General features: G+C 48.2%; 1 protein-coding gene across 3 annotated transcripts in view; it reads left to right on the top strand.

The window, feature by feature from the left end:
- Positions 1 to 22,410, top strand: part of slc23a3 (solute carrier family 23 member 3) — a 130,245-nt gene that overhangs the window by 54,945 nt on the left and 52,890 nt on the right. For 2 of the 3 annotated variants that reach the window (XM_043694285.1, XM_043694282.1), the window contains exons 8-11: positions 1,408 to 1,661; positions 15,597 to 15,702; positions 20,399 to 20,566; positions 22,084 to 22,179. In XM_043694285.1, the coding sequence (XP_043550220.1) occupies positions 1,408 to 1,661; positions 15,597 to 15,702; positions 20,399 to 20,566; positions 22,084 to 22,179 (624 nt within the window). The remainder of the gene's footprint in view (positions 1 to 1,407; positions 1,662 to 15,596; positions 15,703 to 20,398; positions 20,567 to 22,083; positions 22,180 to 22,410) is intronic. The other variant, XM_043694283.1, reaches the window with a different exon arrangement.

Genomic DNA, 22,410 nt, shown 5'->3' on the forward strand with positions numbered 1-22,410 from the left:
GCAGCAGGTCAGGCAGCATCCAAGGAACAGGAGAATCGATGGACACACTTTCCTCATTCTTGAAGAAGGGCTTATGCCCGAAACGTCGATTCTCCTGTTCCTTGGATGCTGCCTGACCTGCTGCGCTTTTCCAGCAACACATTTTCAGCTCTGATCTCCAGCATCTGCAGTCCTCACTTTCTCCTGATCATTGTCATAGACAGGATTTGGTATAAACAGCACTCTGCATGTCAGAAGAATGTGAAAAGACAAGAATTTGGAGCAGGAGTAGACCATCAGCCCTTTGAGCCTGCTCCACCATTCAATAGAGATTTAAAAAAAACACTGCAGATACTGGAATCCAAGATAGACAGACAGGAGGCTGGAAGAACACAGCATCAGGAGGTGGAGAAGTCAATGTTTCTGGTCTATTATACTTCTGCATCTCCTGATACAGCCTGGCTTGCTGTGTTCTTCCAGCCTCCTGTCTGTCCATTCTTCAATAAGCTCACCTCAGCTTCAAATCACTTTGCCGCTTGTCCTCTGTAACCCTTTAACTCAGTACTAACGTAAAGAAATCTATCTGGATCTAAATTACCGTGGGGAGAAAGTGAGGTCTGCAGGTGCTGGAGATCAGAGCTGAAAATGTGTTGCTGGAAAAGCGCAGCAGGTCAGGCAGCATCCAGGGAACAGGAGAATCGACATTTCGGGCATAAGCCCTTCTTCAAGCCATTCCTGAAGAAGGACTTATGCCCGAAACGTCAATTCTCCTGTTCCCTGGATGCTGCCTGACCTGCTGCGCTTTTCCAGCAACACATTTTCAGCTCTAAATTACCGTGTCCCTGTGTCTCCTACACTATAAGGTAGAGGTTTAGATGGATAGGGGCCAAATGCAGGCAAATGGGACGAGTTCAGTTTAGGAAGCATTGTAGTGATTGTAATGGGGTCAGCCGGGGGACCTCATAGCACATGAGTTCCCTGATTGGAGCTGTTAACCCACCCAATCAGGGAGCCCTCGCTGACAGATATAAACAGGTAAAAAAGAAAAAAAAGAAAAAAATAAATAAACAGGAGGGTTAGAGGTTCTGTTGTCTCTCAGAGCTGGCTCTGAGGGAGCTGGATCAGTGTCACGTACATGTAAATAAAGGGTGACTTGGTGATGGGATAGCGGCCTTTATTACTTCAACCTAATTAGTTTGGATGAGTCGGGCCAAAGTATCTGTTTTTGCGGTGTGTGACTCCATGGTTCCTTAAGAGGTATAATTTCTCCTCATCTCTCTCTTTTAAATCTGCTAGCCCTTATCCTGATCTCTGGTAACAGTGGCCACACCTCTAAGAAAGCCCTTTATTGGCTGTGGAGCAGATTAGGAGCTCTTGCCATTGTGAAAGCTGTTTTCAGGAAATGTTGACTTTCCGATTCTTCACCAGGCGAGTGGGGTGCCCCTACGATCAACGTCCGGTCAACCTACACCGGAGTCATCATGGCGCTGGGCACCAGTATCGGTTCGCTGGGGTGCTACGTGATGTGTGCGAAGGTAATGGGCTGTCTGCACCCCCCTCGAGATGCTGTTAACCGGGGGATTTTCCTGGAGGGACTGGGAAGCTGCGTTGGCGCATTCTTGGGAGGGATCACCGCAACGTCTTCCAGTGTGGCCAACGTCGGAGCGTTGGCACTCACCCAGGTAAGAGGGATGGCTGCATTTCTCTGTGAGACTGTAACCGTTGCCCCTCACGCACTACCCCACCCCTAAAGCCCTGTCATACTGCACAGGATTGACCCATCAATCCATTGAGTATGTGCTGATCCATTCACGCTAAACCCACTTTCCCAATGCTGGGATCGTGGGGGTAGGGTGGGGGATGTCCAGAATCGGGAATCACAGTCTAAGGTTATGGGGCAAATAGGTTGGGATGGAAATGAGGAGAAATTTCTTCACTCAGGGAGCGGTGAGTCTTTCGAGTTCGCTGTCTCCAAAATAGATGTATGATTTCAAGAAGGAGCTGGGGATAGTACTTGGGGCTAAAAGGATCAAAGGGTAGGGTGGAAAAGCAGGAATGGGGTTGTGATTGCACTGGAGGGGGGTCAGAGGAAATTCACCGCAATGTTACCTGGGATGGAGCATTGAAGAGACTGGATAAGCTCAGGTTGTTCTCTTTGGAGCAGAAAAGGTTCAGGGTGGGTGGTTCTTGACAGAAGGATATAAGGTCATAAGGTCATAAAGGGCTTTCTTAGAGGTGTGGCCACTGTTACCAGAGATCAGGATAAGGGCTAGCAGATTTAAAAGAGAGAGATGAGGAGAAATTATACCTCTTAAGGAACCATGGAGTCACACACCGCAAAAACAGATACTTTGGCCCGACTCATCCAAACTAATTAGGTTGAAGTAATAAAGGCCGCTATCCCATCACCAAGTCACCCTTTATTTACATGTACGTGACACTGATCCAGCTCCCTCAGAGCCAGCTCTGAGAGACAACAGAACCTCTAACCCTCCTGTTTATTTATGTGGATAGAAAGCCACTTTTCTCTTCAGGTGAAGGGTCAATAATGAGGAAGCATAATTTTAAAGTCATGATTTGGAGGTGCCAGTGTCGGACTGGCGTGTACAATGTTAAAGATCGCACAACACCAGGTTATAGTCCAACAGGTTTATTTGGAAGCACTAGCTTTTGGAGCGCTGCTCCTTCATCAGGTAGCTTTGGAAGAGGATCATAAGACACAGAATTTCTAGCAAAAAAGATTATAGTGTAATGCAACTGAAATTATATTTTGAACAATCTAGGTTCTATTGCTATAAATTCTGTGCCTTATTATACTGCTCCACAGCTACCTGATGAAGGCGCAGCACTCTGAAAGCTAGTGCTTCCAAATAAACTTGTTGGACAATAACCTGGTGTTGTGTAATTTTTAATTTTAAAGTGAAGGTTTATAGGGGATTTGAGGTAAAAGATAATCATCTGGAGGGTGGGGATCTGGAATGCACCACCTGGGAGGGGGGGTTTGAGGCGGGAAACCTCACAAACCTTAAAACGTAAGTGGATGAGCACTTGAAGTGCCATAACATTCAAGGCTTTGGGCCTAGTGCTGGAATGTGGGATTCGAATAGATTTAGTGTAGCTTTGACAGTACAGACTTGATGGGCCAAAGGGCCTCCTCTGCACTGCATGATTCTATGACTCTCCTGAGATTCCATCATGCCACCCATCTCGCCCTCTTGCTTTCAGCTGTATGGTCCCTGACCTCTGACCTTCTGTCCTTAACCTCTCTATCTCTGCCACGGTGACTGTTGCTATTGGCTGAGGCAATGGGAAATGGGCGACAAGAGGATGTAAATACTTAGTTATTTTTTCCAAATTCATTCATGGGATGAGGGTGTGGCTGGCTGCACCATATTTATTGCCCAACCCTAATTGCGTAGTTAAGGGTTAGTCACATTGGTCTGGGTCTGGAATCACATGTAGGCCAGACCAGGTAAGGATGGCAGTTTTCTTCCCTAAAGGACATTAGTGAACCAGATGGGTTTATACAACAATCGACGTGGTCTCATTCGGACCAGCTTTTTTAATACCCCAGATTTTTAAACACCTTTTTTTAATTTGGGGAGGACAAAATGGATGTTAATTTTGGGAGGGTGTTGAGTTCCTTTCTTGTACCTTTGCGATCTTACTGAGGCCCTAAGCTGCGGAATTCTCTCCCTCAGCCGCTTCCCCATTCTCCATCCTTCTCACCCTCTTTAATACCTGCCTCTTCACCCTCTCTTCATGCCTCCTTAATGTTTAATCAGGGTCAAATTTTGTTCCACTACAGCCCTGTGCACAGCCTGAGTAGGTTTCTTGATGTGGTTTGGTTCAAGCCAGGTCAGTTGCTAAGGGGTAAACCCAATAAACACCTCAGAGAATTAATGCCACTGGTCACTGTCCTCCCCACACCAGCTGCAGGCCACTGTCCTCCCGTGCTCCAGTCACTGGTCACTGTCCTCCCGTGCTCCAGTCACTGGTCACTGTCCTCCCGTGCTCCAGTCACTGGTCACTGTTCTCCCTGCTCCGGCCACTGGTCACTGTCCTCCCGTGCTCCAGCCATTGGTCACTGTTCTCCCTGCTCCGGCCACTGGTCACTGTCCTCCCATGCTCCAGCCACTGGTCACTGTTCTCCCTGCTCCGGCCACTGGTCACTGTTCTCCCGTGCTCCAGCCACTGGTCACTGTCCTCCCGTGCTCCAGTCACTGGTCACTGTTCTCCCGTGCTCCAGCCACTGGTCACTGTCCTCCCGTGCTCCAGTCACTGGTCACTGTTCTCCCTGCTCTGGCCACTGGTCACTGTTCTCCCGTGCTCCAGCCACTGGTCACTGTCCTCCTGTGCTCCAGCCACTGGTCACTGTCCTCCAGTGCTCCAGCCACTGGTCACTGTCCTCCCTGCTCCGGCAACTGGTCACTGTCCTCCTGTGCTCCAGGCACTGGTCACTGTCCTCCCTGCTCTGGCCACTGGTCACAGTCCTCCCCACACCAGCCGCAGGCCACTGTCCTCCCGTGCTCCAGCCACTGGTCACTGTCCTCCAATGCCTTGGCCACTGGTCACTGTCCTTCCTGCTCCGGCCACTGGTCACTGTCCTCCCAGCCCCGGCCGCTGGTCACTGTCCTCCTGTGCTCCAGGCACTGGTCACTGTCCTCCAATGCTCCAGCCACTGGTCACTGTCCTCCCTGCTCCGGCCACTGGTCACTGTCCTCCCATGCTCCGGCCACTGGTCACTGTCCTCCCTGCCCTGGCCACTGGTCACTGTCCTCCAATGCCCCGGCCACTGGTCACTGTCCTCCCTGCTCCAGCCACTGGTCACTGTCCTCCAATGCCCCGGCCACTGGTCACTGTCCTCCTGTGCTCCGGCCACTGGTCACTGTCCTCCCGTGCTCCGGCCACTGGTCACTGTCCTCCAATGCCCCGGCCACTGGTCACTGTCCTCCTGTGCTCCAGGCACTGGTCACTGTCCTCCCTGCTCCGGCCACTGTTCACTGTCCTCCCTGCTCCAGCCACTGGTCACTGTCCTCCCGTGCTCCGGCCACTGGTCACAGTCCTCCCTGCTCCAGCCACTGGTCACTGTCCTCCCGTGCTCCGGCCACTGGTCACTGTCCTCCAATGCCCCGGCCACTGGTCACTGTCCTCCTGTGCTCCAGCCATGGTCACTGTCCTCCTGTGCTCCAGCCACTGGTCACTGTCCTCCAATGCCCCGGCCGCTGGTCACTGTCCTCCTGTTCTCCAGGCACTGGTCACTGTCCTCCCTGCTCCGGCCACTGGTCACTGTCCTCCAATGCTCCAGCCACTGGTCACTGTCCTCCCTGCTCCGGCAACTGGTCACTGTCCTCCTGTGCTCCAGGCACTGGTCACTGTCCTCCCGTGCTCCGGCCACTGGTCACTGTCCTCCCTGCTCCAGCCACTGGTCACTGTCCTCCCATGCTCCGGCCACTGGTCACTATCCTCCCTGCTCCAGCCACTGGTCACTGTCCTCCCGTGATCCAGCCACTGGTCACTGTCCTCCCTGCCCCGGCCGCTGGTCACTGTCCTCCTGTTCCCCAGGCACTGGTCACTGTCCTCCCTGCTCCGGCCACTGGTCACTGTCCTCCTGTGCTCCAGCCACTGGTCACTGTCCTCCCTGCTCCGGCAACTGGTCACTGTCCTCCAATGCCCCGGCACTGGTCACTGTCCTCCTGTGCTCCAGCCACTGGTCACTGTCGTCACTGCTCTGGCCACTGGTCACTGTCCTCGCCTGCTCCAGCCACTGGTCACTGTCTTCCCGTGCTCAGCCACTAGTCACTGTCCTCCCTGCTCTGGCCACTGGTCACTGTCTTCCCGTGCTCCAGCCACTAGTCACTGTCCTCCCTACTGCAGCCACTGGTCACTATCCTTCCTGCTCTGGCCACTGGTCACTGTCCTCCCGTGCCCCAGCCACTGGTCACTGTCCTCCCTGTTCTGGCCACTGGTCACTGTCCTTCCTGCTCTGGCCACTGGTCACTGTCCTCCCTGCTCTGGCCATTGGTCACTCTCCTCCCATGCTCCAGCCACTGGTCACTGTCCTCCCTGCTCTGGCCACTGGTCACTGTCGTCCCGTGCTCCGGCCACTGGTCACTGTCCTCCCTGCTCCAGCCACTGGTCACTGTCCTCCCTGTTCTGGCCACTGGTCACTGTCTTTCCTGCTCTGGCCACTGGTCACTGTCCTCCCTGCACTGGCCACTGGTCACTCTCCTCCCATGCTCCAGCTACTGGTCACTGTCCTCCCTGTTCTGGCCACTGGTCATTGTCCTCCCTGTTCTGGCCACTGGTCACTGTCCTCCCTGCTCTGGCCACTGGTCACTCTCCTCCCATGATCCAGCCACTGGTCACTGTCCTCCCTGTTCTGGCCACTGGTCACTGTCCTCCCTGCTCTGGCCACTGGTCACTCTCCTCCCATGATCCAGCCACTGGTCACTGTCCTCCCTGTTCTGGCCACTGGTCACTGTCCTCCCTGCTCCAGCCACTGGTCACTGTCCTCCCTGCTCCGGCCACTGGTCACTCTCCTCCCGTGCTCCAGTCACTGGTCACTGTCCTCCCTGCTCCGGCCACTGGTCACTGTCCTCCAATACTCGGGCCACTGGTCACTGTCCTCCCGTGCTCCGGCCACTGGTCACTGTCCTCCCGTGCTCCAGCCACTGGTCACTGTCCTCCCTGCTCCTGCCACTGGTCACTATCCTCCAATGCTCCGGCCACTGGTCACTGTCCTCCCGTGCTCCAGCCACTGGTCACTGTCCTCCAATGCCCCGGCCACTGGTCACTGTCCTCCCTGCTCCGGCCACTGGTCACTGTCCTCCCATGCTCCGGCCACTAGTCACTGTCCTCCAATGCCCCGGCCACTGGTCACAGTCCTCCTGTGCTCCAGGCACTGGTCATTGTCCTCCCTGCCCCGGCCGCTGGTCACTGTTCTCCCTGCTCCGGCCACTGGTCACTGTCCTCCTGTGCTCCGGCCACTGGTCACTGTCCTCCTGTGCTCCAGCCACTGGTCACTGTCCTCCCTACTCCGGCAACTGGTCACTGTCCTCCAATGCCCCGGCACTGGTCACTGTCCTCCTGTGCTCCAGCAACTGGTCACTGTCGTCCCTGCTCTGGCCACTGATCACTGTCCTCCTGCGCTCCAGACACTGGTCACTGTCCTCCCTGCTCTGGCCACTGGTCACTGTCCTCCCGTGCTCCAGCCACTGGTCACTGTCCTTCCTGCTCTGGCCACTGGTCACTGTCCTCCCGTGCTCCAGCCACTGGTCACTGTCCTCCTGCGCTCCAGCCACTGGTCACTGTCCTCCCATGCTCCAGCTACTGGTCACTGTCCTCCTGCGCTCCAGACACTGGTAACTGTCCTCCCTGCTCTGGCCACTGGTCACTGTCCTCCTGCGCTCCAGCCACTGGTCACTGTCCACCCTGCTCTGGCCACTGGTCACTCTCCTCCCGTGCTCCAGCCACTGGTCACTGTCCTCCCTGATCTGGCCACTGGTCACTGTCTTCCCATGCTCCAGCCACTGGTCACTGTCCTCCCGTGCTCCAGCCACTGGTCACGCTCCAGCTCCACAGCCTTGAAGCCCCTTGGCAATGTCACAACAATAAGGTAAGGGCCAGCCGCGGAAAAGCAGGACTAGTGCAGGTGGCAGTGTGTTTTTAGCATTACAGACTCAATGGGTTGAAGGGCGGATTCTGCACTGTATGATTTTATATGGGGTGGGGCTTAAGCAGGAGGTTTGATTGGAGGCGGGTGCAGATACAAAGAGGTGAGGTGGGGGCTGCTGGTTGCGGGGGTTGGGGTAAAGAATCGAGAGACATTAGAGGACAACTAGACAAAGCAGGAATGATATATTGGCAGAAGGCTGTTAGCGAAGGCGGAGGCATTGTTGCAATGTCACAGAATGACCAACCCAGAGTCCCCAGGCTAACGCTCTGGGGATCAATGGTCTGGTCCACTCCTGAAGAACAGTCAAAATAGTCACAAAAAACATTAACTCGATGTCTATCTTCACAATTGCTGCCAGACCTGCTGAGTTTCTCCAGCATCCCATTATTGCTCTGGAGGTATTGACTCATAAAATGGCAGATGGTGAAATCTGAATTCCACTGAGACAGAAAAAACTCAAATAGAAATCTAGCTTCATGGCAAACCATGTAACCATCTGTTCACTGATGTCCTTTAGGGAAGGAAATCTGCTGTTCTTACTCGGTCTGGCCTACATGTGACTCCAGACCCATAGCAATGGGGCTGACTCTGGGCACTTTGAGATGGGCAATAAATGCTGGCCCAATCAGAGACACCCGTGTCCTCCAAATGTGTAAAACAAAAACCTTGTGACACAAGAAGAATGGGAGGTTGGAAGCGGCAGGAGTGACTGTAATAACTTCCGGGGTTAAAATCAACTAGGTGAAAGTAAGGTCTGCAGATGCTGGAGATCAGAGTCAAGATTAGCATGGTGCTGGAAAAGCACGGCAGGTCAGGCAGCATCCAAGGAACAGGAAAATCAACGTTTCAGGATGAAGGGCTTTTCCCTGATACATCGATTTTCCTGCTCCTTGGATGCTGCCTGACCGGCTGTGCTTTCCCAGCAACACGCTAATCTTGACTCTGATCTCCAGCATCTGCAGTCCTTACTTTTGCCCTGTAGTAACTTCCATTCTGTAGCACCTACAGTGTGGCACTACAATGTCGCATGGCACTTTATAAGGAATGATCGACACTTAGAAACCGGGGCAAAAAGAAAAACGAAGACTTTAAGTGAGGCTTTTTCAAAGAGGTCAATTTTGAGGAGCTCCTGAGAGGCAGACAGACCAGGTGATTTAGGAATGAATATAGGAGGGAATGAGGCAGCTGAAGTCACTACACACAGGGGTGAGAAAGAGGGAAGGTATCAGAGTTAGAGAAATGCAGGGCAGGGTGATAGAGCTGGGGGAGATTAACAGAAATCGGGAAGATGAGGCAAGCAGCAATATTTATGTGATAGAACATAGAACATAGAACAATACAGCACAGAACAGGCCCTTCGGCCCACGATGTTGTGCCGAACATTTGTCCTAGCTTAAGCACCCATCCATGTACCTATCCAATTGCCGCTTAAAGGTCACCAAAGATTCTGACTCTACCACTACCACAGGCAGCGCATTCCATGCCCCCACCACTCATTATTGGCCAGTTAACCTTCATATCTCATTTTTCCTCTGCGTATTTCCTTCTTAGTAATCCTCTGTTGCTCTTTAAAAGCTTCCCAGTCCTCAGTTTTCCTAATTATCTTTGCTATGTTCTCCCTTTTCTCTTTTAACTTTATATGTTTCTTAACTTCCCTCGTCAGCCACGGCCGCCCATGCCTCCTCCTGGGATCTTTCTTCCTTTTAGGAATGAACTGATCCTGCAACTTCTGCATTATACACAGAAATATCCGCCATTGTTCCTCCACGGTCATCCCTGCTAAGGTATTGCACAATTGAACTTTGGCCAGCTCCTCCCTCATAGCTCCATAATTCCCTTTATTCAACAGAAATGCTGTCACTTCCGACTGTACCCTCTCCCTCTCAAATTGCAGATAGAAGCTTATTGCTTTGCAGCCGACAACAGCCCTCCTCACTATCCACAACTCCACCAATCTTCGTATCGTCTGCAAATTTACTGACCCACCCTTCGACTCCCTCATCCAAGTCATTAATAAAAATTACAAAAGGCAGAGGACCCAGAACTGATCCCTGCGGAACTCCACTTGTAACTGGGCTCCAGGCTGAATATTTACCATCTACCACCACTCTCTGACTTCAACCGGTTAGCCAGTTTTCTATCCAATTGGCCAAATTTCCCTCTATCCCATGCCTCCTGACTTTCCGCATAAGCCTACCAGTGATAATGAGGCACTTCCGAAGAACTGAGTAGTATGAATAGATAATAACTTATTTTCACTAAATTATTAATTGAGAGACCCAGGAAATGCTCTGGGGACCTGGGTTCAACTCCCACCACAGTAGGTATTGGAATTTGAAGTTTTAAAAAAATCTGTAAAGAATAGTTTAATGATGACCATGAATCCATTGTCAATTGTTGCAAAAACCCATCTAGTTTACTAATGACCTTTAGGGAAGGAAATCTGCCATCCTTACCTGGCCTGGCCTACATGTGACTGAGTTGAGAGTGTGGTGCTGGAAAGGCACAGCAGGTCAGGCAGCATCCGAGGAGCAGGAGAGTCAATGTTTTGGGCAAGAGTCCTTCATCAGGAATGAGGCTGTGACTCCAGACATGTGACATAGGACTACATGTGACTCCAGACCCATAGCAATGTGGTTGACCCTTAACTGCTCTCTGGGCAATAGGGATGGGCATGGTCTAGCCAGTAATACCCAGATCCTATGAATTAATTTTAAAAAAAACTTCCATCTCACATCCTTATGACTACCACATGACAAGAGGTGGAAAACCAGGAGCGTGAGGCTAACATGAAGACAGGTATCAGGGAGCAGCTAAATAAGTAACAGACAGCCAAAATTAACTGCAAAGGGGAGACCGAAATCATGATAAAGGAATGGTCGAGAAAGAGCGACCATGTTTGCAGGAGTCACAAGACAACAAGAACCATATTGCTCAGAATCATTTACCTAATCTCGGGCCAATAATCTATCACACACTCAGGTAGTGAAGCCAAGTGTCAAAGGTGTGCGGAGACAATTCCACACTGCCTCACTCAGGAATGTTAATTGACAGTAATAATTGTTTTCATTGGGACCTCGTCAAGTAATTGAGGAAAACCCGTGACAGTAAATTGACAAGAGCCTTGGAAGAAAGCCACAGGACACTGAGTACAATAACAATAGAAACTCTCAGGTATGTGTGCGGGCACATTATCACTGTATCTCACCTGGAGTCTCGCACAGGTTATGAAGATTTCAGGGCAGAATTCCACCTAGGCGGCTCTCTGGTGCCTATCTTTACTGTTCATGAATATTGAAATCTGCCATGGCAGGATTTGAATCCAGGTCCCCAGAATATTATCTGGGTCTCTGGATTAACAGTCCAGCGATAATATCACTGGGCCATCGCCTCCCCTCGAGTGTAATCTCAATAGGCCGAGTGACTTCTTTCCACGCTGTAACGTTCTGTGACATGCCGTCCTCTTGAGGAAAGGGGTCAGAAGGAAATTTTGCAGCAGTATTGGGTCACAGACATTAGTCCGTTTGGAAGAAATATAGTCACTGTTTTAATACTAGACACAAAATATCCAATCTGTGCTCAGCAAGCTCCCACAACAGCAATAAATGACTGGATTTGTGCCTCGTTTAGCAATTATTTGTTGAGTATAAATATTGCTCGGGAGCACTCACTTATTCATCTTCAAACCTTTTAAGAAAAGATATCATTTCATCTGAGGCAGTTCAGGGAAAGTTCACTAGGATGATTCTTGGTATGGAGGGACTGTCTCATGAGCAAAGGTTAAATAGGGTTGGGATCCTACTCACTGGAGTTTAGAAGATTGAGAGGTGATTTCATTGAAACATATTAGATTCTGAAGGGGCTTGACAGGGTAAAAGCTGAGAGGATGTTTCCCCTCATGAGAGAGTCTAGGACCAGAGGGCATAGTCTCAGAATAAAGGGGTGGCAATGAGATGAGGAGGAATTTCTTCTCTCAGAGAGTTGGGAGTCTTTGGAAGTCCTTGATCCAAACAGGTGTGGGGGCTGAATCCTTGTGTATATTTAAGGCTGAGCTAAATAGATTCTTGATCAGTTGGGGAATCAAGAGTTGTGGAGAAAGGGCAGGAAAGTGAATGTGGGGAATGTCAAATCAGCCATGTTCCTGTTGAATGACAGAGTAGACCTGAGGGGCTGAATGGTCTACCCCTGTTTGTATTTCTTATGGTCTTATAGAGCCCAGGATCCTTTCCACTCACCTGTGGGAACGGTCAGGACCTCAGTTCAAGGCTTTATCTGGAAAATAGAATCTGTGACAGGATGAATGTTGAAAAAAGCTTACCCATCTCATATGACAACATGGGGACACCATTTATAAACAAGGTGTCTCCCATTTAGATAGAGAACGATTTCCTCTCAGAGGGTCAGGAGTGTATGGAGCTCTCTTTCCACAAAGAATGTAGAGGGTGGGAGAGTCATCAAATATTATTAAGATGGAGGTAGATGGATTCTTCAACAAAATCAGAAATTGTTGGAGAAACTCAGCAGGTCTGGCAGCATCTGTGGTTGAGCTGATGTTTCAAGAAGGGCCACTGGACTCAAAATGTTAACCGTGCTTTCTCACCACAGATGCTGCCAGACTTGCTGAGTTTCTCCAGCAATTTCTGTTTCTGCTTCAGATTTCCAGCACCCAGAGTTCTTAGTTTTATTTTATTGTAAATGGATTATGACTGACAGGGGTATTTCAAAAGAGATTGAGGTCGACAGGAAGGTGGAGTTAAGGCCAATATCAAATTAGCTATGATCATATTAAATGGTGGGGCAGGCTGGAGGTGCAGAATGGCCTATTCATGCTGTTAAACCTTACATTTCTATGAGTATTCACACTCTCTTGGTGTTGCACTGTGAGTGTCAGGAATGGGACTTGATCCTAAACATTTCTGGATCAATGGGGTGGATGCTACTATACTTGGAATATTGCATACAGTTCTGGTCACCACACTACCAGAAGGATGTGGATGCGTTGTAGAGGGTACAGAGAAGGTTTACCAGGATGTTGCCTACTATTGGGGACTTTAGCAATGAAGAAAGATTGGATAGACTGGGTTTGTTTTCACTGGAACGCAGGAAGTTGACCTGATAGAGGTTTATAAGATTGTGAATGACGTGGATAGAGTGGACAATATGAGGCTTTTTCCTAGGGTGGAGGGGTCAATTACTCAGGGACACAGGTTCAATGTTGCAGGAGGGGGGATGTTTAAAAGAGATGTGCAAGGCAAGCTTTTCACACAGAGGGTGGTGAGTGCCTGGAACACACTGCCAGAGGAGGGGGTGGAAGCAGACACAGCATTCAAGAAACACTGGACGGATATAGGGATAGGAAGGGAATAGAGGGATTCGGATCCTGTAAGAGAAGACAGGGCAAAATGTGTCAGTGCAGCTTGGAGGGCCGAAGGGCCTGTTCCTGAGCTGTATTGTTCTTTGATCTTTGCTACCTTGAACCATGACTGTGGCCTAACAAGGAAGGCAGGAGATTGTTCTTTGATAAAGAGGATCAGAAAAACAGTTTCAGAATGAAAGCAGGAAATTTACAGTGAAAACAGCAATACTTCCTGGACAAACTGCAGGACCTATCTCTAAGCTGGGAAGACATAACAAGATGAGACTGAAGGCATCTCTGCAACATTTTCCTTTGCAATTTTGCTACTGTTCCCTCTCTCCTGAAATCTGTCAGCTGTAGTTCAGCTGTAGTACTCCTCCTCTCTCGGGCTGAGTCTACATGTTATGAGTTCCCTTGTGAACATACTCTAGGCCAGTGATTCTCAGCCGGTTATACCCCTTTAGGAGGCCTTCTCAGGTTCCAGGGTCCCTCGTTCAAACATGGATAAGTACTCCACTGAATTCTGCCAAAGCCTTCTGTGTCAAGGAACTCATGGGTAGAATTATTTCTGAAAATAATCAAACAAATAATCATGAGGCACTTCTTACAAGGAAAATAATGAACAAATGAACTAGGATAAAGATGGCCTAGCGAGACACGTTGATCTTTGGATAATGAAGTATGGTGATAATGGAAGCGAGAATCCTTGATTGAATCCGTTGACCCAGTGCAGTCTGATTCGTGACTGACTCTGAATTGAGGCTGTATGGGAGGAGCTTAAGCAATTAAATTACCACGTGCGCCAAACTCTAACAGTGTGTTGGGAAGATATTATAAAATAGGAGGGAAACTATTGACACCAATGAAGATTGTCGCTTGGGTATTTCAGTGGTTCGGTTACCAGGGCCCCCCATAAACTCTTGGGGCTCTCCTTTTCACAGTTTTCAGTCTGTGGCCCCCATCAAATGTGCCAGGATCCCAAAGGGGGCCATATAGTACCCGTTGAGAATGGCTGCTCTAGGCTGACAGCTCCAATACAATGCTGGTGAAGTGCTACACTGTCACACATGCATGAAGCTTTAAATCAAGGCTGTCTCTAACTTCTAGACTGTGAAAGATCCCATGGCTCTATTCCAAGAAGGAGTAAAGGAGTTCTCTCTGATGTCCAACAGTCAACCCTCAACTAGCGCCACTGAAAACAATCAATATCTGCTCATGAAATGTAGAGTCACTATAATCCCAGAGAGCTGCTTTCTCATCAAGAGAAATGTGGTTGAAATTGAGGGTCACCACACCTCAAGTGCAAGAAGAGGTTGAGAAGGAGAGACCTTCATGGTAACCTCAGCCGGTGCAGGAATTGTGCTGTTGAATCACACTTCATCATAACCCAATGAGCTACCCAACTGAACTAACCAACATTTTATCCCAGTACCAGAAAATGTCTCTAGGTTTTTGATGCTCGCACTTACCAGCATTATCACAATTTCCATACCTCACTAAAAAAAACTCATTGATTGTAAAGTGCTTTGGGATGTTCTGAGGTCATGAAAGGTGCTATATAAATGTAAGTTCTTTCTCTCTCTATACACATGTATATAATCTAATACACTGTTTTCGAATCACATGAGCAAGTAGTTCAGTATGGGACAGCGCCCTGTGACAAATGAGGAATCATTTTACCCTAATTAACTGGGATTCTATTTCCAAAAAACAAATTCAACATCTACTCAAGTTGGTCTAGTCAGAGAGGTCTCCTAAGATTTTAAAATTCTCAATCATTATTTTCAACTCTCTCCATGCCTCTCTCTCCCTCTACCTCTGTCAAGACAGGTCCATGGTTGGGATAGATGTATATGGATACAGTCCAAACACTGGCAAACAGGACTAGTGTAATTGTGAAAACTGGGTGACGTGGACAAATTGGGCTGAAGAGCCTGTATATGGCACTATGACACTATGACCTTTTCTAGCCACACTAGTTCTGGTCTATTGCCCTACCACTGACAGCTATGCCTTCAGAGACCTGCGCCATGAGCTCTGGATCCTCTCATCCTCCTCTGGATGGTGGTCTCAACTTCTTACAGACCCTGCTGATGATATACCCACTTTTGGCCAAACTCGGGGTCAGTTACCCTCACATCTCTGAATGCGACTCAGTGTCAAACGGTGTCTGGGAAATGTTCCTCTCAAAATGCCTCAGGTTTTACCTCAAAGTTGTGGATAATTTCCAGAACCAGGAGTCAGACTCTAAGGATGCTGGGTAGGCCATCTAGGACAGAGATGAGGAGAAATGTCTTCACCCAGAGAGTGGGTGGAATTCTCTATTGCAGCCAGCTTTTGAGGCCAAAATATTAAATTTTCTCAAGAAGTATTTGGATATAGTTCTTATGGATAAAGGGATCAAAAGGTGTGGGGAGAAAGAGGGAACAAGGGATTGAGTTGGGTGATCAGCCATGACCATACTGAATGGCAGAGCAGGCTCAAAGGGCAGAGTGTATAATCCTGCTCCTATTTCTGATGTTTCTGAATTTTTGGGACCAGCACCCATGTTGACTCCGTTACCATTCCCTTCTCATTCTGCAGGCTGAATCCCGGCATTCTGTTCAGATTGCAGCCGTGCTCTGTATCCTGCTCGGAATGTCAGCCAAGTTGACATACGTTCTAACAACCATCCCAGCTGCCGTTCATGGTGAGTTCAGTTCTTGCCTTTCGGAGATAGCGTTGTGACTAGTGTTGGGCTGTGGGGCAATGGGACTGAGGGCTTGTACAGAACAAATACTTTCCAGTGTTGAGTTGCCAAAATTCCCATTGACCAGGCATTGAACCCCCTGGTGACAGTGATGAAACTATCAACAACTCCAGGAGGAGAAAGTGAGGACTGCAGGTGCTGGAGATCAGAGTCGAGAGTGTAGTGCTAGAAAAACACAGCAGGTCAGGCAGCATCCAAGGAGCAGCAGTGTCGACGTTTCAAGCATAAGCTCTTCATCATCTTCTGCCTTGGGATCCTCCAACCCCATGACATCAATGTTGATTACACCAGTTTCCTCATTTCCCCTCCCCCCACCTTATCCCACAACCAACCCTCTAACTTAGCACTGCCCTTTTGAACTGTCCTACCTGTCTATCTTCCTTCCCACCTATCTGCTCCAACCTCCCATCCGACCTATCACCATCACCCCCCACCTTTATCTACCTATCGCATTCCCAGCTACCTTCGCCCGGCCCTGCCCCCTCCCATTTATCTCTCTACCCCATTGGGTCCCACACCTCCACACCCCAACTGCCTCCATTCCTAATGGATAGCTTTTGCACAAAATGTTGATTCTCCTGCTCCTCAGATGCTTCCTAACCAGCTGTGCTCTTCCAGCACCACACTTTTTGACTAACAATAACACCAGCCAATGCTGACCAGTAACAATAAAGACATGGAAATCAGAAGTAATATCCAGTTAAGGGTGGGGTAATGTTTGTAATGGAGTGTGATGTGGAGGGGCATATTGAAGTGGTGTGTTATCCAGTGTCACAAAGTTGGTCTCTTCTTTTGTTTCTCAGAACTGTTCCTTTTCTCAAGGATACTGTGTTCTTGGTTTTTTCAGAGGGGTCATAAACAGCTGCTGGTTCTGATTAGATGGGTTTGGTACAGAGATTAAAAGGCATTCAAAGGCCTTTTTGTTTATATGTAAACAGATGAGACTTCAGGCCAAAGTGGTCATGCTTTAGAAGTGACCTGTATAATGAAAGGGAAGTGGTTAGCTCTCTAGATAAGCATGGAGAGATAAGCTAGAGGAGGGTGGGGGTGGGGAGAAAGTAGCATGGGTGAGTGTGGGGAGTGGATGAAGGTGATAGGTCAGGGAGGAGAGGGTGGAGTGGATAGGTGGAAAAGGAGATAGGCAGGTAGGACACGTCCAGACAAGTCATGGGGACAGTGCACAACCCACCCTCCCATCCTGGCACTTTCCCCTACCACCGCAGGAACTGTAAAACCTGCGCACACACCTCCTCCCTCACCTCCTCCCTCACCTCTATCCAAGGCCCCAAAGGAGCTTTCCACATCCATCAAAGTTTTACCTGCACATCCACTAATATCATCTATTGTATCCGTTGCTCCCGATGCGGTCTCCTCTACATTGGGGAGACTGGACGCCTCCTAGCAGAGAGCTTTAGGGAACATCTCCGGGACACCCGCACCAATCAACCACACCGCCCCGTGGCCCAACATTTCAACTCCCCCTCCCACTCTGCCGAGGAAATGGAGGTGCTGGGCCTCCTCCACCGCCGCTCCCTCACCACCAGACGCCTGGAGGAAGAACGCCTCACATTGTACTCTATGCTACTTTCTCCCCACCCCCACCCTCCTCCTCCAGCTTATCTCTCCACGCTCCAGGCTCACTGCCTTTATTCCTGATGAAGGGCTTTTGCCCAAAACGTCGATTTCGAAGCTCCTTGGATGCTGCCTGAATTGCTGAGCTCTTCCAACACCACTCATCCAGAATCTGGTTTCCAGCATCTGCAGTCATTGTTTTTACCTTTTTATCTCTAGCTAAGCAGTTCAGTCCAGAACTAGTTGGGAGCTCAGCTGTGTGGAAACAGGTTGTGAAACTCTCTCTCTCCTTCAGCCCTTCTAACTTCAACCTGTAACCATTTGTTCCATCTGTACTGTTTTTTTTAAAGGGGTTTGCTTATTGGGACTGTTGTGATTATTCGGAACAGCATAATTAAGTCTAGTTTGGATAGACTGTGTTCTGCAGGGGCTCTTTTTCTTTTCTTTGTGTTTCATTATGTAATTTTCTAAATAAAGTTTTGTCTGTTTTAAAACCTGGTAGTCAGCCGAGCTGACTTACTCTGGGTAATTTTTCACTGTGCACTTACTGAAACAAATAGCAAAGATATGATCTGGGGCTGCCTGCTTAAGAATGTTTTGAGTGGTCTGGCCTAGTCCACAACACTAGGAGCAAATGTGTGATCTTGGGATATTGACTTAGGAGTGAGGATTTGGGGATATGTGACTTGGGAATTTATTTAATGTTCATTCATGGGACTTGGGCATCACTGGCTATACCAGTAATTATTGTCCATCTCTAATTGCCCGTTGAGAAGGTGCTGGCGAGCTACCTTCTTGAACCACTGCAGTCCATGTGCTGTAGATTGACCCATAACGATGTTAGAGAGACAGTTCTGGGATTTGATCCAGCGACAGTGAAGGAATGGCAGTATGTTTCCAAGTCAGGCTTAGAGGAGAACTTGCAGGTAGTGGTGTTCCCATTTTCCTGCTACCCTTGTCCTTCAAGATTGAAGTGTTGGTGAGTTTTGGAAGGTGGTGTTGAAGGAGCCATAATGAATGTCTGCAGTGCATTTGTAGATAGCACACACTGCTGCTATTGAGCGTTGGTGATAGAGGGAATGGATGTTTGTGGATGTGGTGCCAATCAAGTGGATTGCTTTGTCCTGGATGGTGTCAATCGTTTTGGGTGTTGTTGGGGTTGTACCCTTCCAGGCAAGTAGGGATTTTCCATCACACTCCTGACACCACACACCACCTTGTAGATGGTGGATAGGCTTTGACAATACAAGATTTCTAACCTCTGAATTGCTCTTTTAGCCACAGAGGTTATATGACTGGCCTAGTTCTGTTTCTGATCGATGGTAACCACCAGATTGTTGTCGTTGTTGTTTCAGCGATGGTAACACCATTGAATGTCAAGGAGCGTTGGTTACATTGTCACTTGTTGGTGGTGGTTATTAGACTGCCACTTAACAGCCCAGCCTGGATGTTGTCACGGTCTGGCTGTATATGAACACAGATTATTTCAGCATCTAAGGTGTTGTGAATTCTGCTGGACATTGTGTAATCATCAGCGAACATCCTCATCTCCAACCTTATGTTGGAGGGAAGGTCATTAATGAAGCAGCTGAAGATGGTTGAGCCTAGGACACTACCCTGAGGAACTTCTGCAGAGATGTCCTGGAACTGAGACGACTGACCTCCAACAACCACAACCATCTTCCGACATGTTAGGCATGATTACAAGCAGCAGAGAGTTATCCCCCAAATTCCATTGGCTCCAGTTTTGCCAGGGCTCCTCAATGCCACATGCTGTGGTGAAGGACATCATAAAGGGCAATCAGTTCAATCTCATCTCTAGAGGTTAGCTTTTTTTAGTTGTGTTTGGACCCAATGCTATGATGAGGTAGCAGCTGAGTGTCCCTGGATTAAAACCCAAATTGAAGGTGAATGGACTGTTTTTCATTCTTGCACTGGCAACTACTGGCATTTATTACTGTTTCCTAACTGCCCATGAACTGAATGGTCTGCCAGTTCATTCCACAGGACAGTTAAGAGTCAACCACTAGATTCTTACATAGGATGCCAGATGGGTTTTTACAACAATGTTTATATGGTCATCATTTGACCAGATTTTAATTCTTTTCTTTATGTATTAAAACTGCATTATCTGCCGTGGTGGGATTTGAACCTATGTTTCTTGAACCTTAGCGCAGGACCTCTGGATTACCCATCCAGTGAGCATTGCCACAGTGACAACATCCCCCCCATTTTTAAGCAAATGCCTCTTGATAACACTGTTGACCACCTTTTCCATCACTTCAATGCTGCTCGAATGTAGACTGATGGGACAGTAATTGGCCAAGGTGGACTTCATGTTATATCGGGGGAGATGTTATATTTGGGGGAGTGTTATTTTAGGGAAGTGTTATATCACGGGAGATGTTATATTTGGGGGAGTGTTATATTGGGGGAGTGTTATATTGAGGTGTTATATTGGGGTGTACATGAAGGTGTACTGGTGTTGTATTAACAGTGTGCTGTTTGGCGGGTGTTAAATTGGGGGTGTTATATTGACAGTTTGGGAGGAGTTATTTGTGGGCAGTGTGTTATATGACAATATGTTCTATTGGAAATGTGTTATATTGGGGAAGGTGTTATATTAGTCCTAATGAAGGGTTATGCCTAAAAGGTCGACTCTCCTGCTCCTCAGATGTTGCCTGACCTGCTGAGCTTTTCCATTGCCACATTTTATCAACTCTGACTCTCTACAGTCCTCACCATCTACAGTCCTCACCATCTCGAAGGTGTTATATTGGGAATGTGTTATCTTGGGGAAGGTGTTATGTTGGCAGTGTGTGGGTTTGGACAATACTGTATTGCAGTGTGTAATATTGAGGATGTTTTATATTAGGGTGTGTTATTGAGGGAGTGGTATATTGAGGGTGTTGCGCATGGGATGAGTTACGTAGAGGGGTCATGTTATACTGTGAGCCTGTTATATTGAATTGATGGTGTAATATTAAGTGGGATTTTATGGGACCCAGCCTGATTTGGAGCTGTGTTTGAATCCCTAAGTAAATAACCTGTTTACGTTCTACAGGTGGGGTCCTCAGTGTTACTTACACGATGGCGGTGTCTGTCGGAATCTCATATTTCCAGTACACAAACATCGACTCTGGTCGGAATATCTTCATCATTGGATTTACTATGTTCATGGCACTACTCACCCCTCACTGGTTCATCCGCAACCCAGATTACATTGTAACAGGTAAAAAAATGGCTTGTTAAAGTCATGTGTACACAATGTTGTGAGGTTAAACTGATATGGGCCTCATTATGCTCACAGTTAGAGTCACTCTCAAGGTCAAAGCTGCATTTACAAACTAACCAGGATTTCTGCTGGTGTTATTGTCATTGACTGAAATATTTCTCAACATCACAAAGCCTTCAATGCACTCATAAATACATTAAGTAAATGCTCAAAAACCCATTTCTGTCCTTGGGGTGTTTAATGGAACAGTGGAGAAGCAGCTTTACTCTGTATTTAACCCCATGTTGTCCCTGTTCTGAGAGGTCCTTGTTTGGGACAGTATCTTTACTTTCAGTTTAAAAGAGTATTTGAAACTTTACAGCCAGATGAAAGGGGAGAGAAGTTTTATGTTGTTTCTAAACCCATGCTGTACTCATTCTGGGAGTGGTTGATGGGAATGCTATCTTTACTTTTAGTTTTAAGCAGTAGAAAGAGTTTTACTTTGTATTTAACCTCACACTGTATATGTCCTCAGGATTTTTGATGAGTATAATGTACAGAAAGCTATACTTCCATTTGAAAAGATCAGAGACGTCTTACTTTTCAGTTTATGCCAATAGAGGGATCTTTACTTTCAGTTAAAAAGAGGAAAGGGAATTGTTGCTTTGCGAACAGACCCTATGTTGTCCCTGTCCGGAATGTTTGATGGGGAACAGTGTAGAGGAAGCTGTACACTGAATCCAACCCCGTGCTGTCCCTGCCCTGGGAGTGTTTGATGCGGGACAGTGTAAAAGAAGCTGTACTCTGTATCTAACCCCGTGCTGTCCCTGTCCCTGGGAGTGTTTGATGCGGGACAGTGTAAAAGAAGCTGTACTCTGTATCTAACCCCGTGCTGTCCCTGTCCTGGGAGTGTTTGATGGGGAACAGTGTCGAGGAAGCTGTACTCTGTATCTAACCCCGTGCTGTCCCTGTCCCTGGGAGTGTTTGATGGGGAACAGTGTAGAGGAAGCTGTACTCTGAATCTAACCCTGTGCTGTCCCTGCCCTGGGAGTGTTTGATGCGGGACAGTGTAGAGGAAGCTGTACTCTGTATCTAACCCCATGCTGTCCCTGCCCTGGGAGTGTTTGATGCAGGACTGTGTAGAGGAAGCTTTACTCTGTATCTACCTCTGAACTGTGCCTGTCCTGGAAATGTTGCTTTTGAAAGAGTTTGAGGATTTCTGCCTGAACCACCAAAGTGAGCAGTGATTTCCAGACTGACAGCACTCTCCAGGGGGAAAGGAGTTGCCTTATGCTCCCTCCAACCTTTGTATCAATCATTTTCAGTCTGTGGCCTCCATGACCACTCTGCTAGAGGAACCGGGCCCTCCCAGCTCCTACGCTACAACAGCGATTGCACTTCTAAATCAGTTCATCGGCTGTAAACCATTCTGGGATGTCCTGCGGTAGTGAAGGTGATATATAAGCACATGCTCCTTATTCAATGTTAAGTCAGTGACAGATCTTCTTATTTTTCCCTGTACTGGATTTGTTTAGGTGTGGAGAGTGTGGACATTTTTCTGATGGCTGTGTTCATGATGCCCGTCATTCAAGGAGGGATTCTTGCCTTTCTCCTGGATAACACTGTTACAGGTGAACTTGCTAACATCAAAACGACCTGATAGAAGTTTATAAAATAGTGAGGGGTATACTTGGAGTTGATGGTAGTTGGCGTTTCCCTATGATGGGAAATTACAATACTATGTGGCACATTTTTAAGGTGACAGAAAAGAGATTTATGAATAGGAAAGGTTTGGGGGGATATGGGCCAGGAGCAGGCAGGTGGGCCTAGTTTAGTTTGGGATTATGTTTGACATGGACTGG

Source organism: Chiloscyllium plagiosum, chromosome 7, assembly GCF_004010195.1.
Source record: "Chiloscyllium plagiosum isolate BGI_BamShark_2017 chromosome 7, ASM401019v2, whole genome shotgun sequence".
NCBI classification, from domain to species: Eukaryota; Metazoa; Chordata; class Chondrichthyes; order Orectolobiformes; family Hemiscylliidae; genus Chiloscyllium; species Chiloscyllium plagiosum.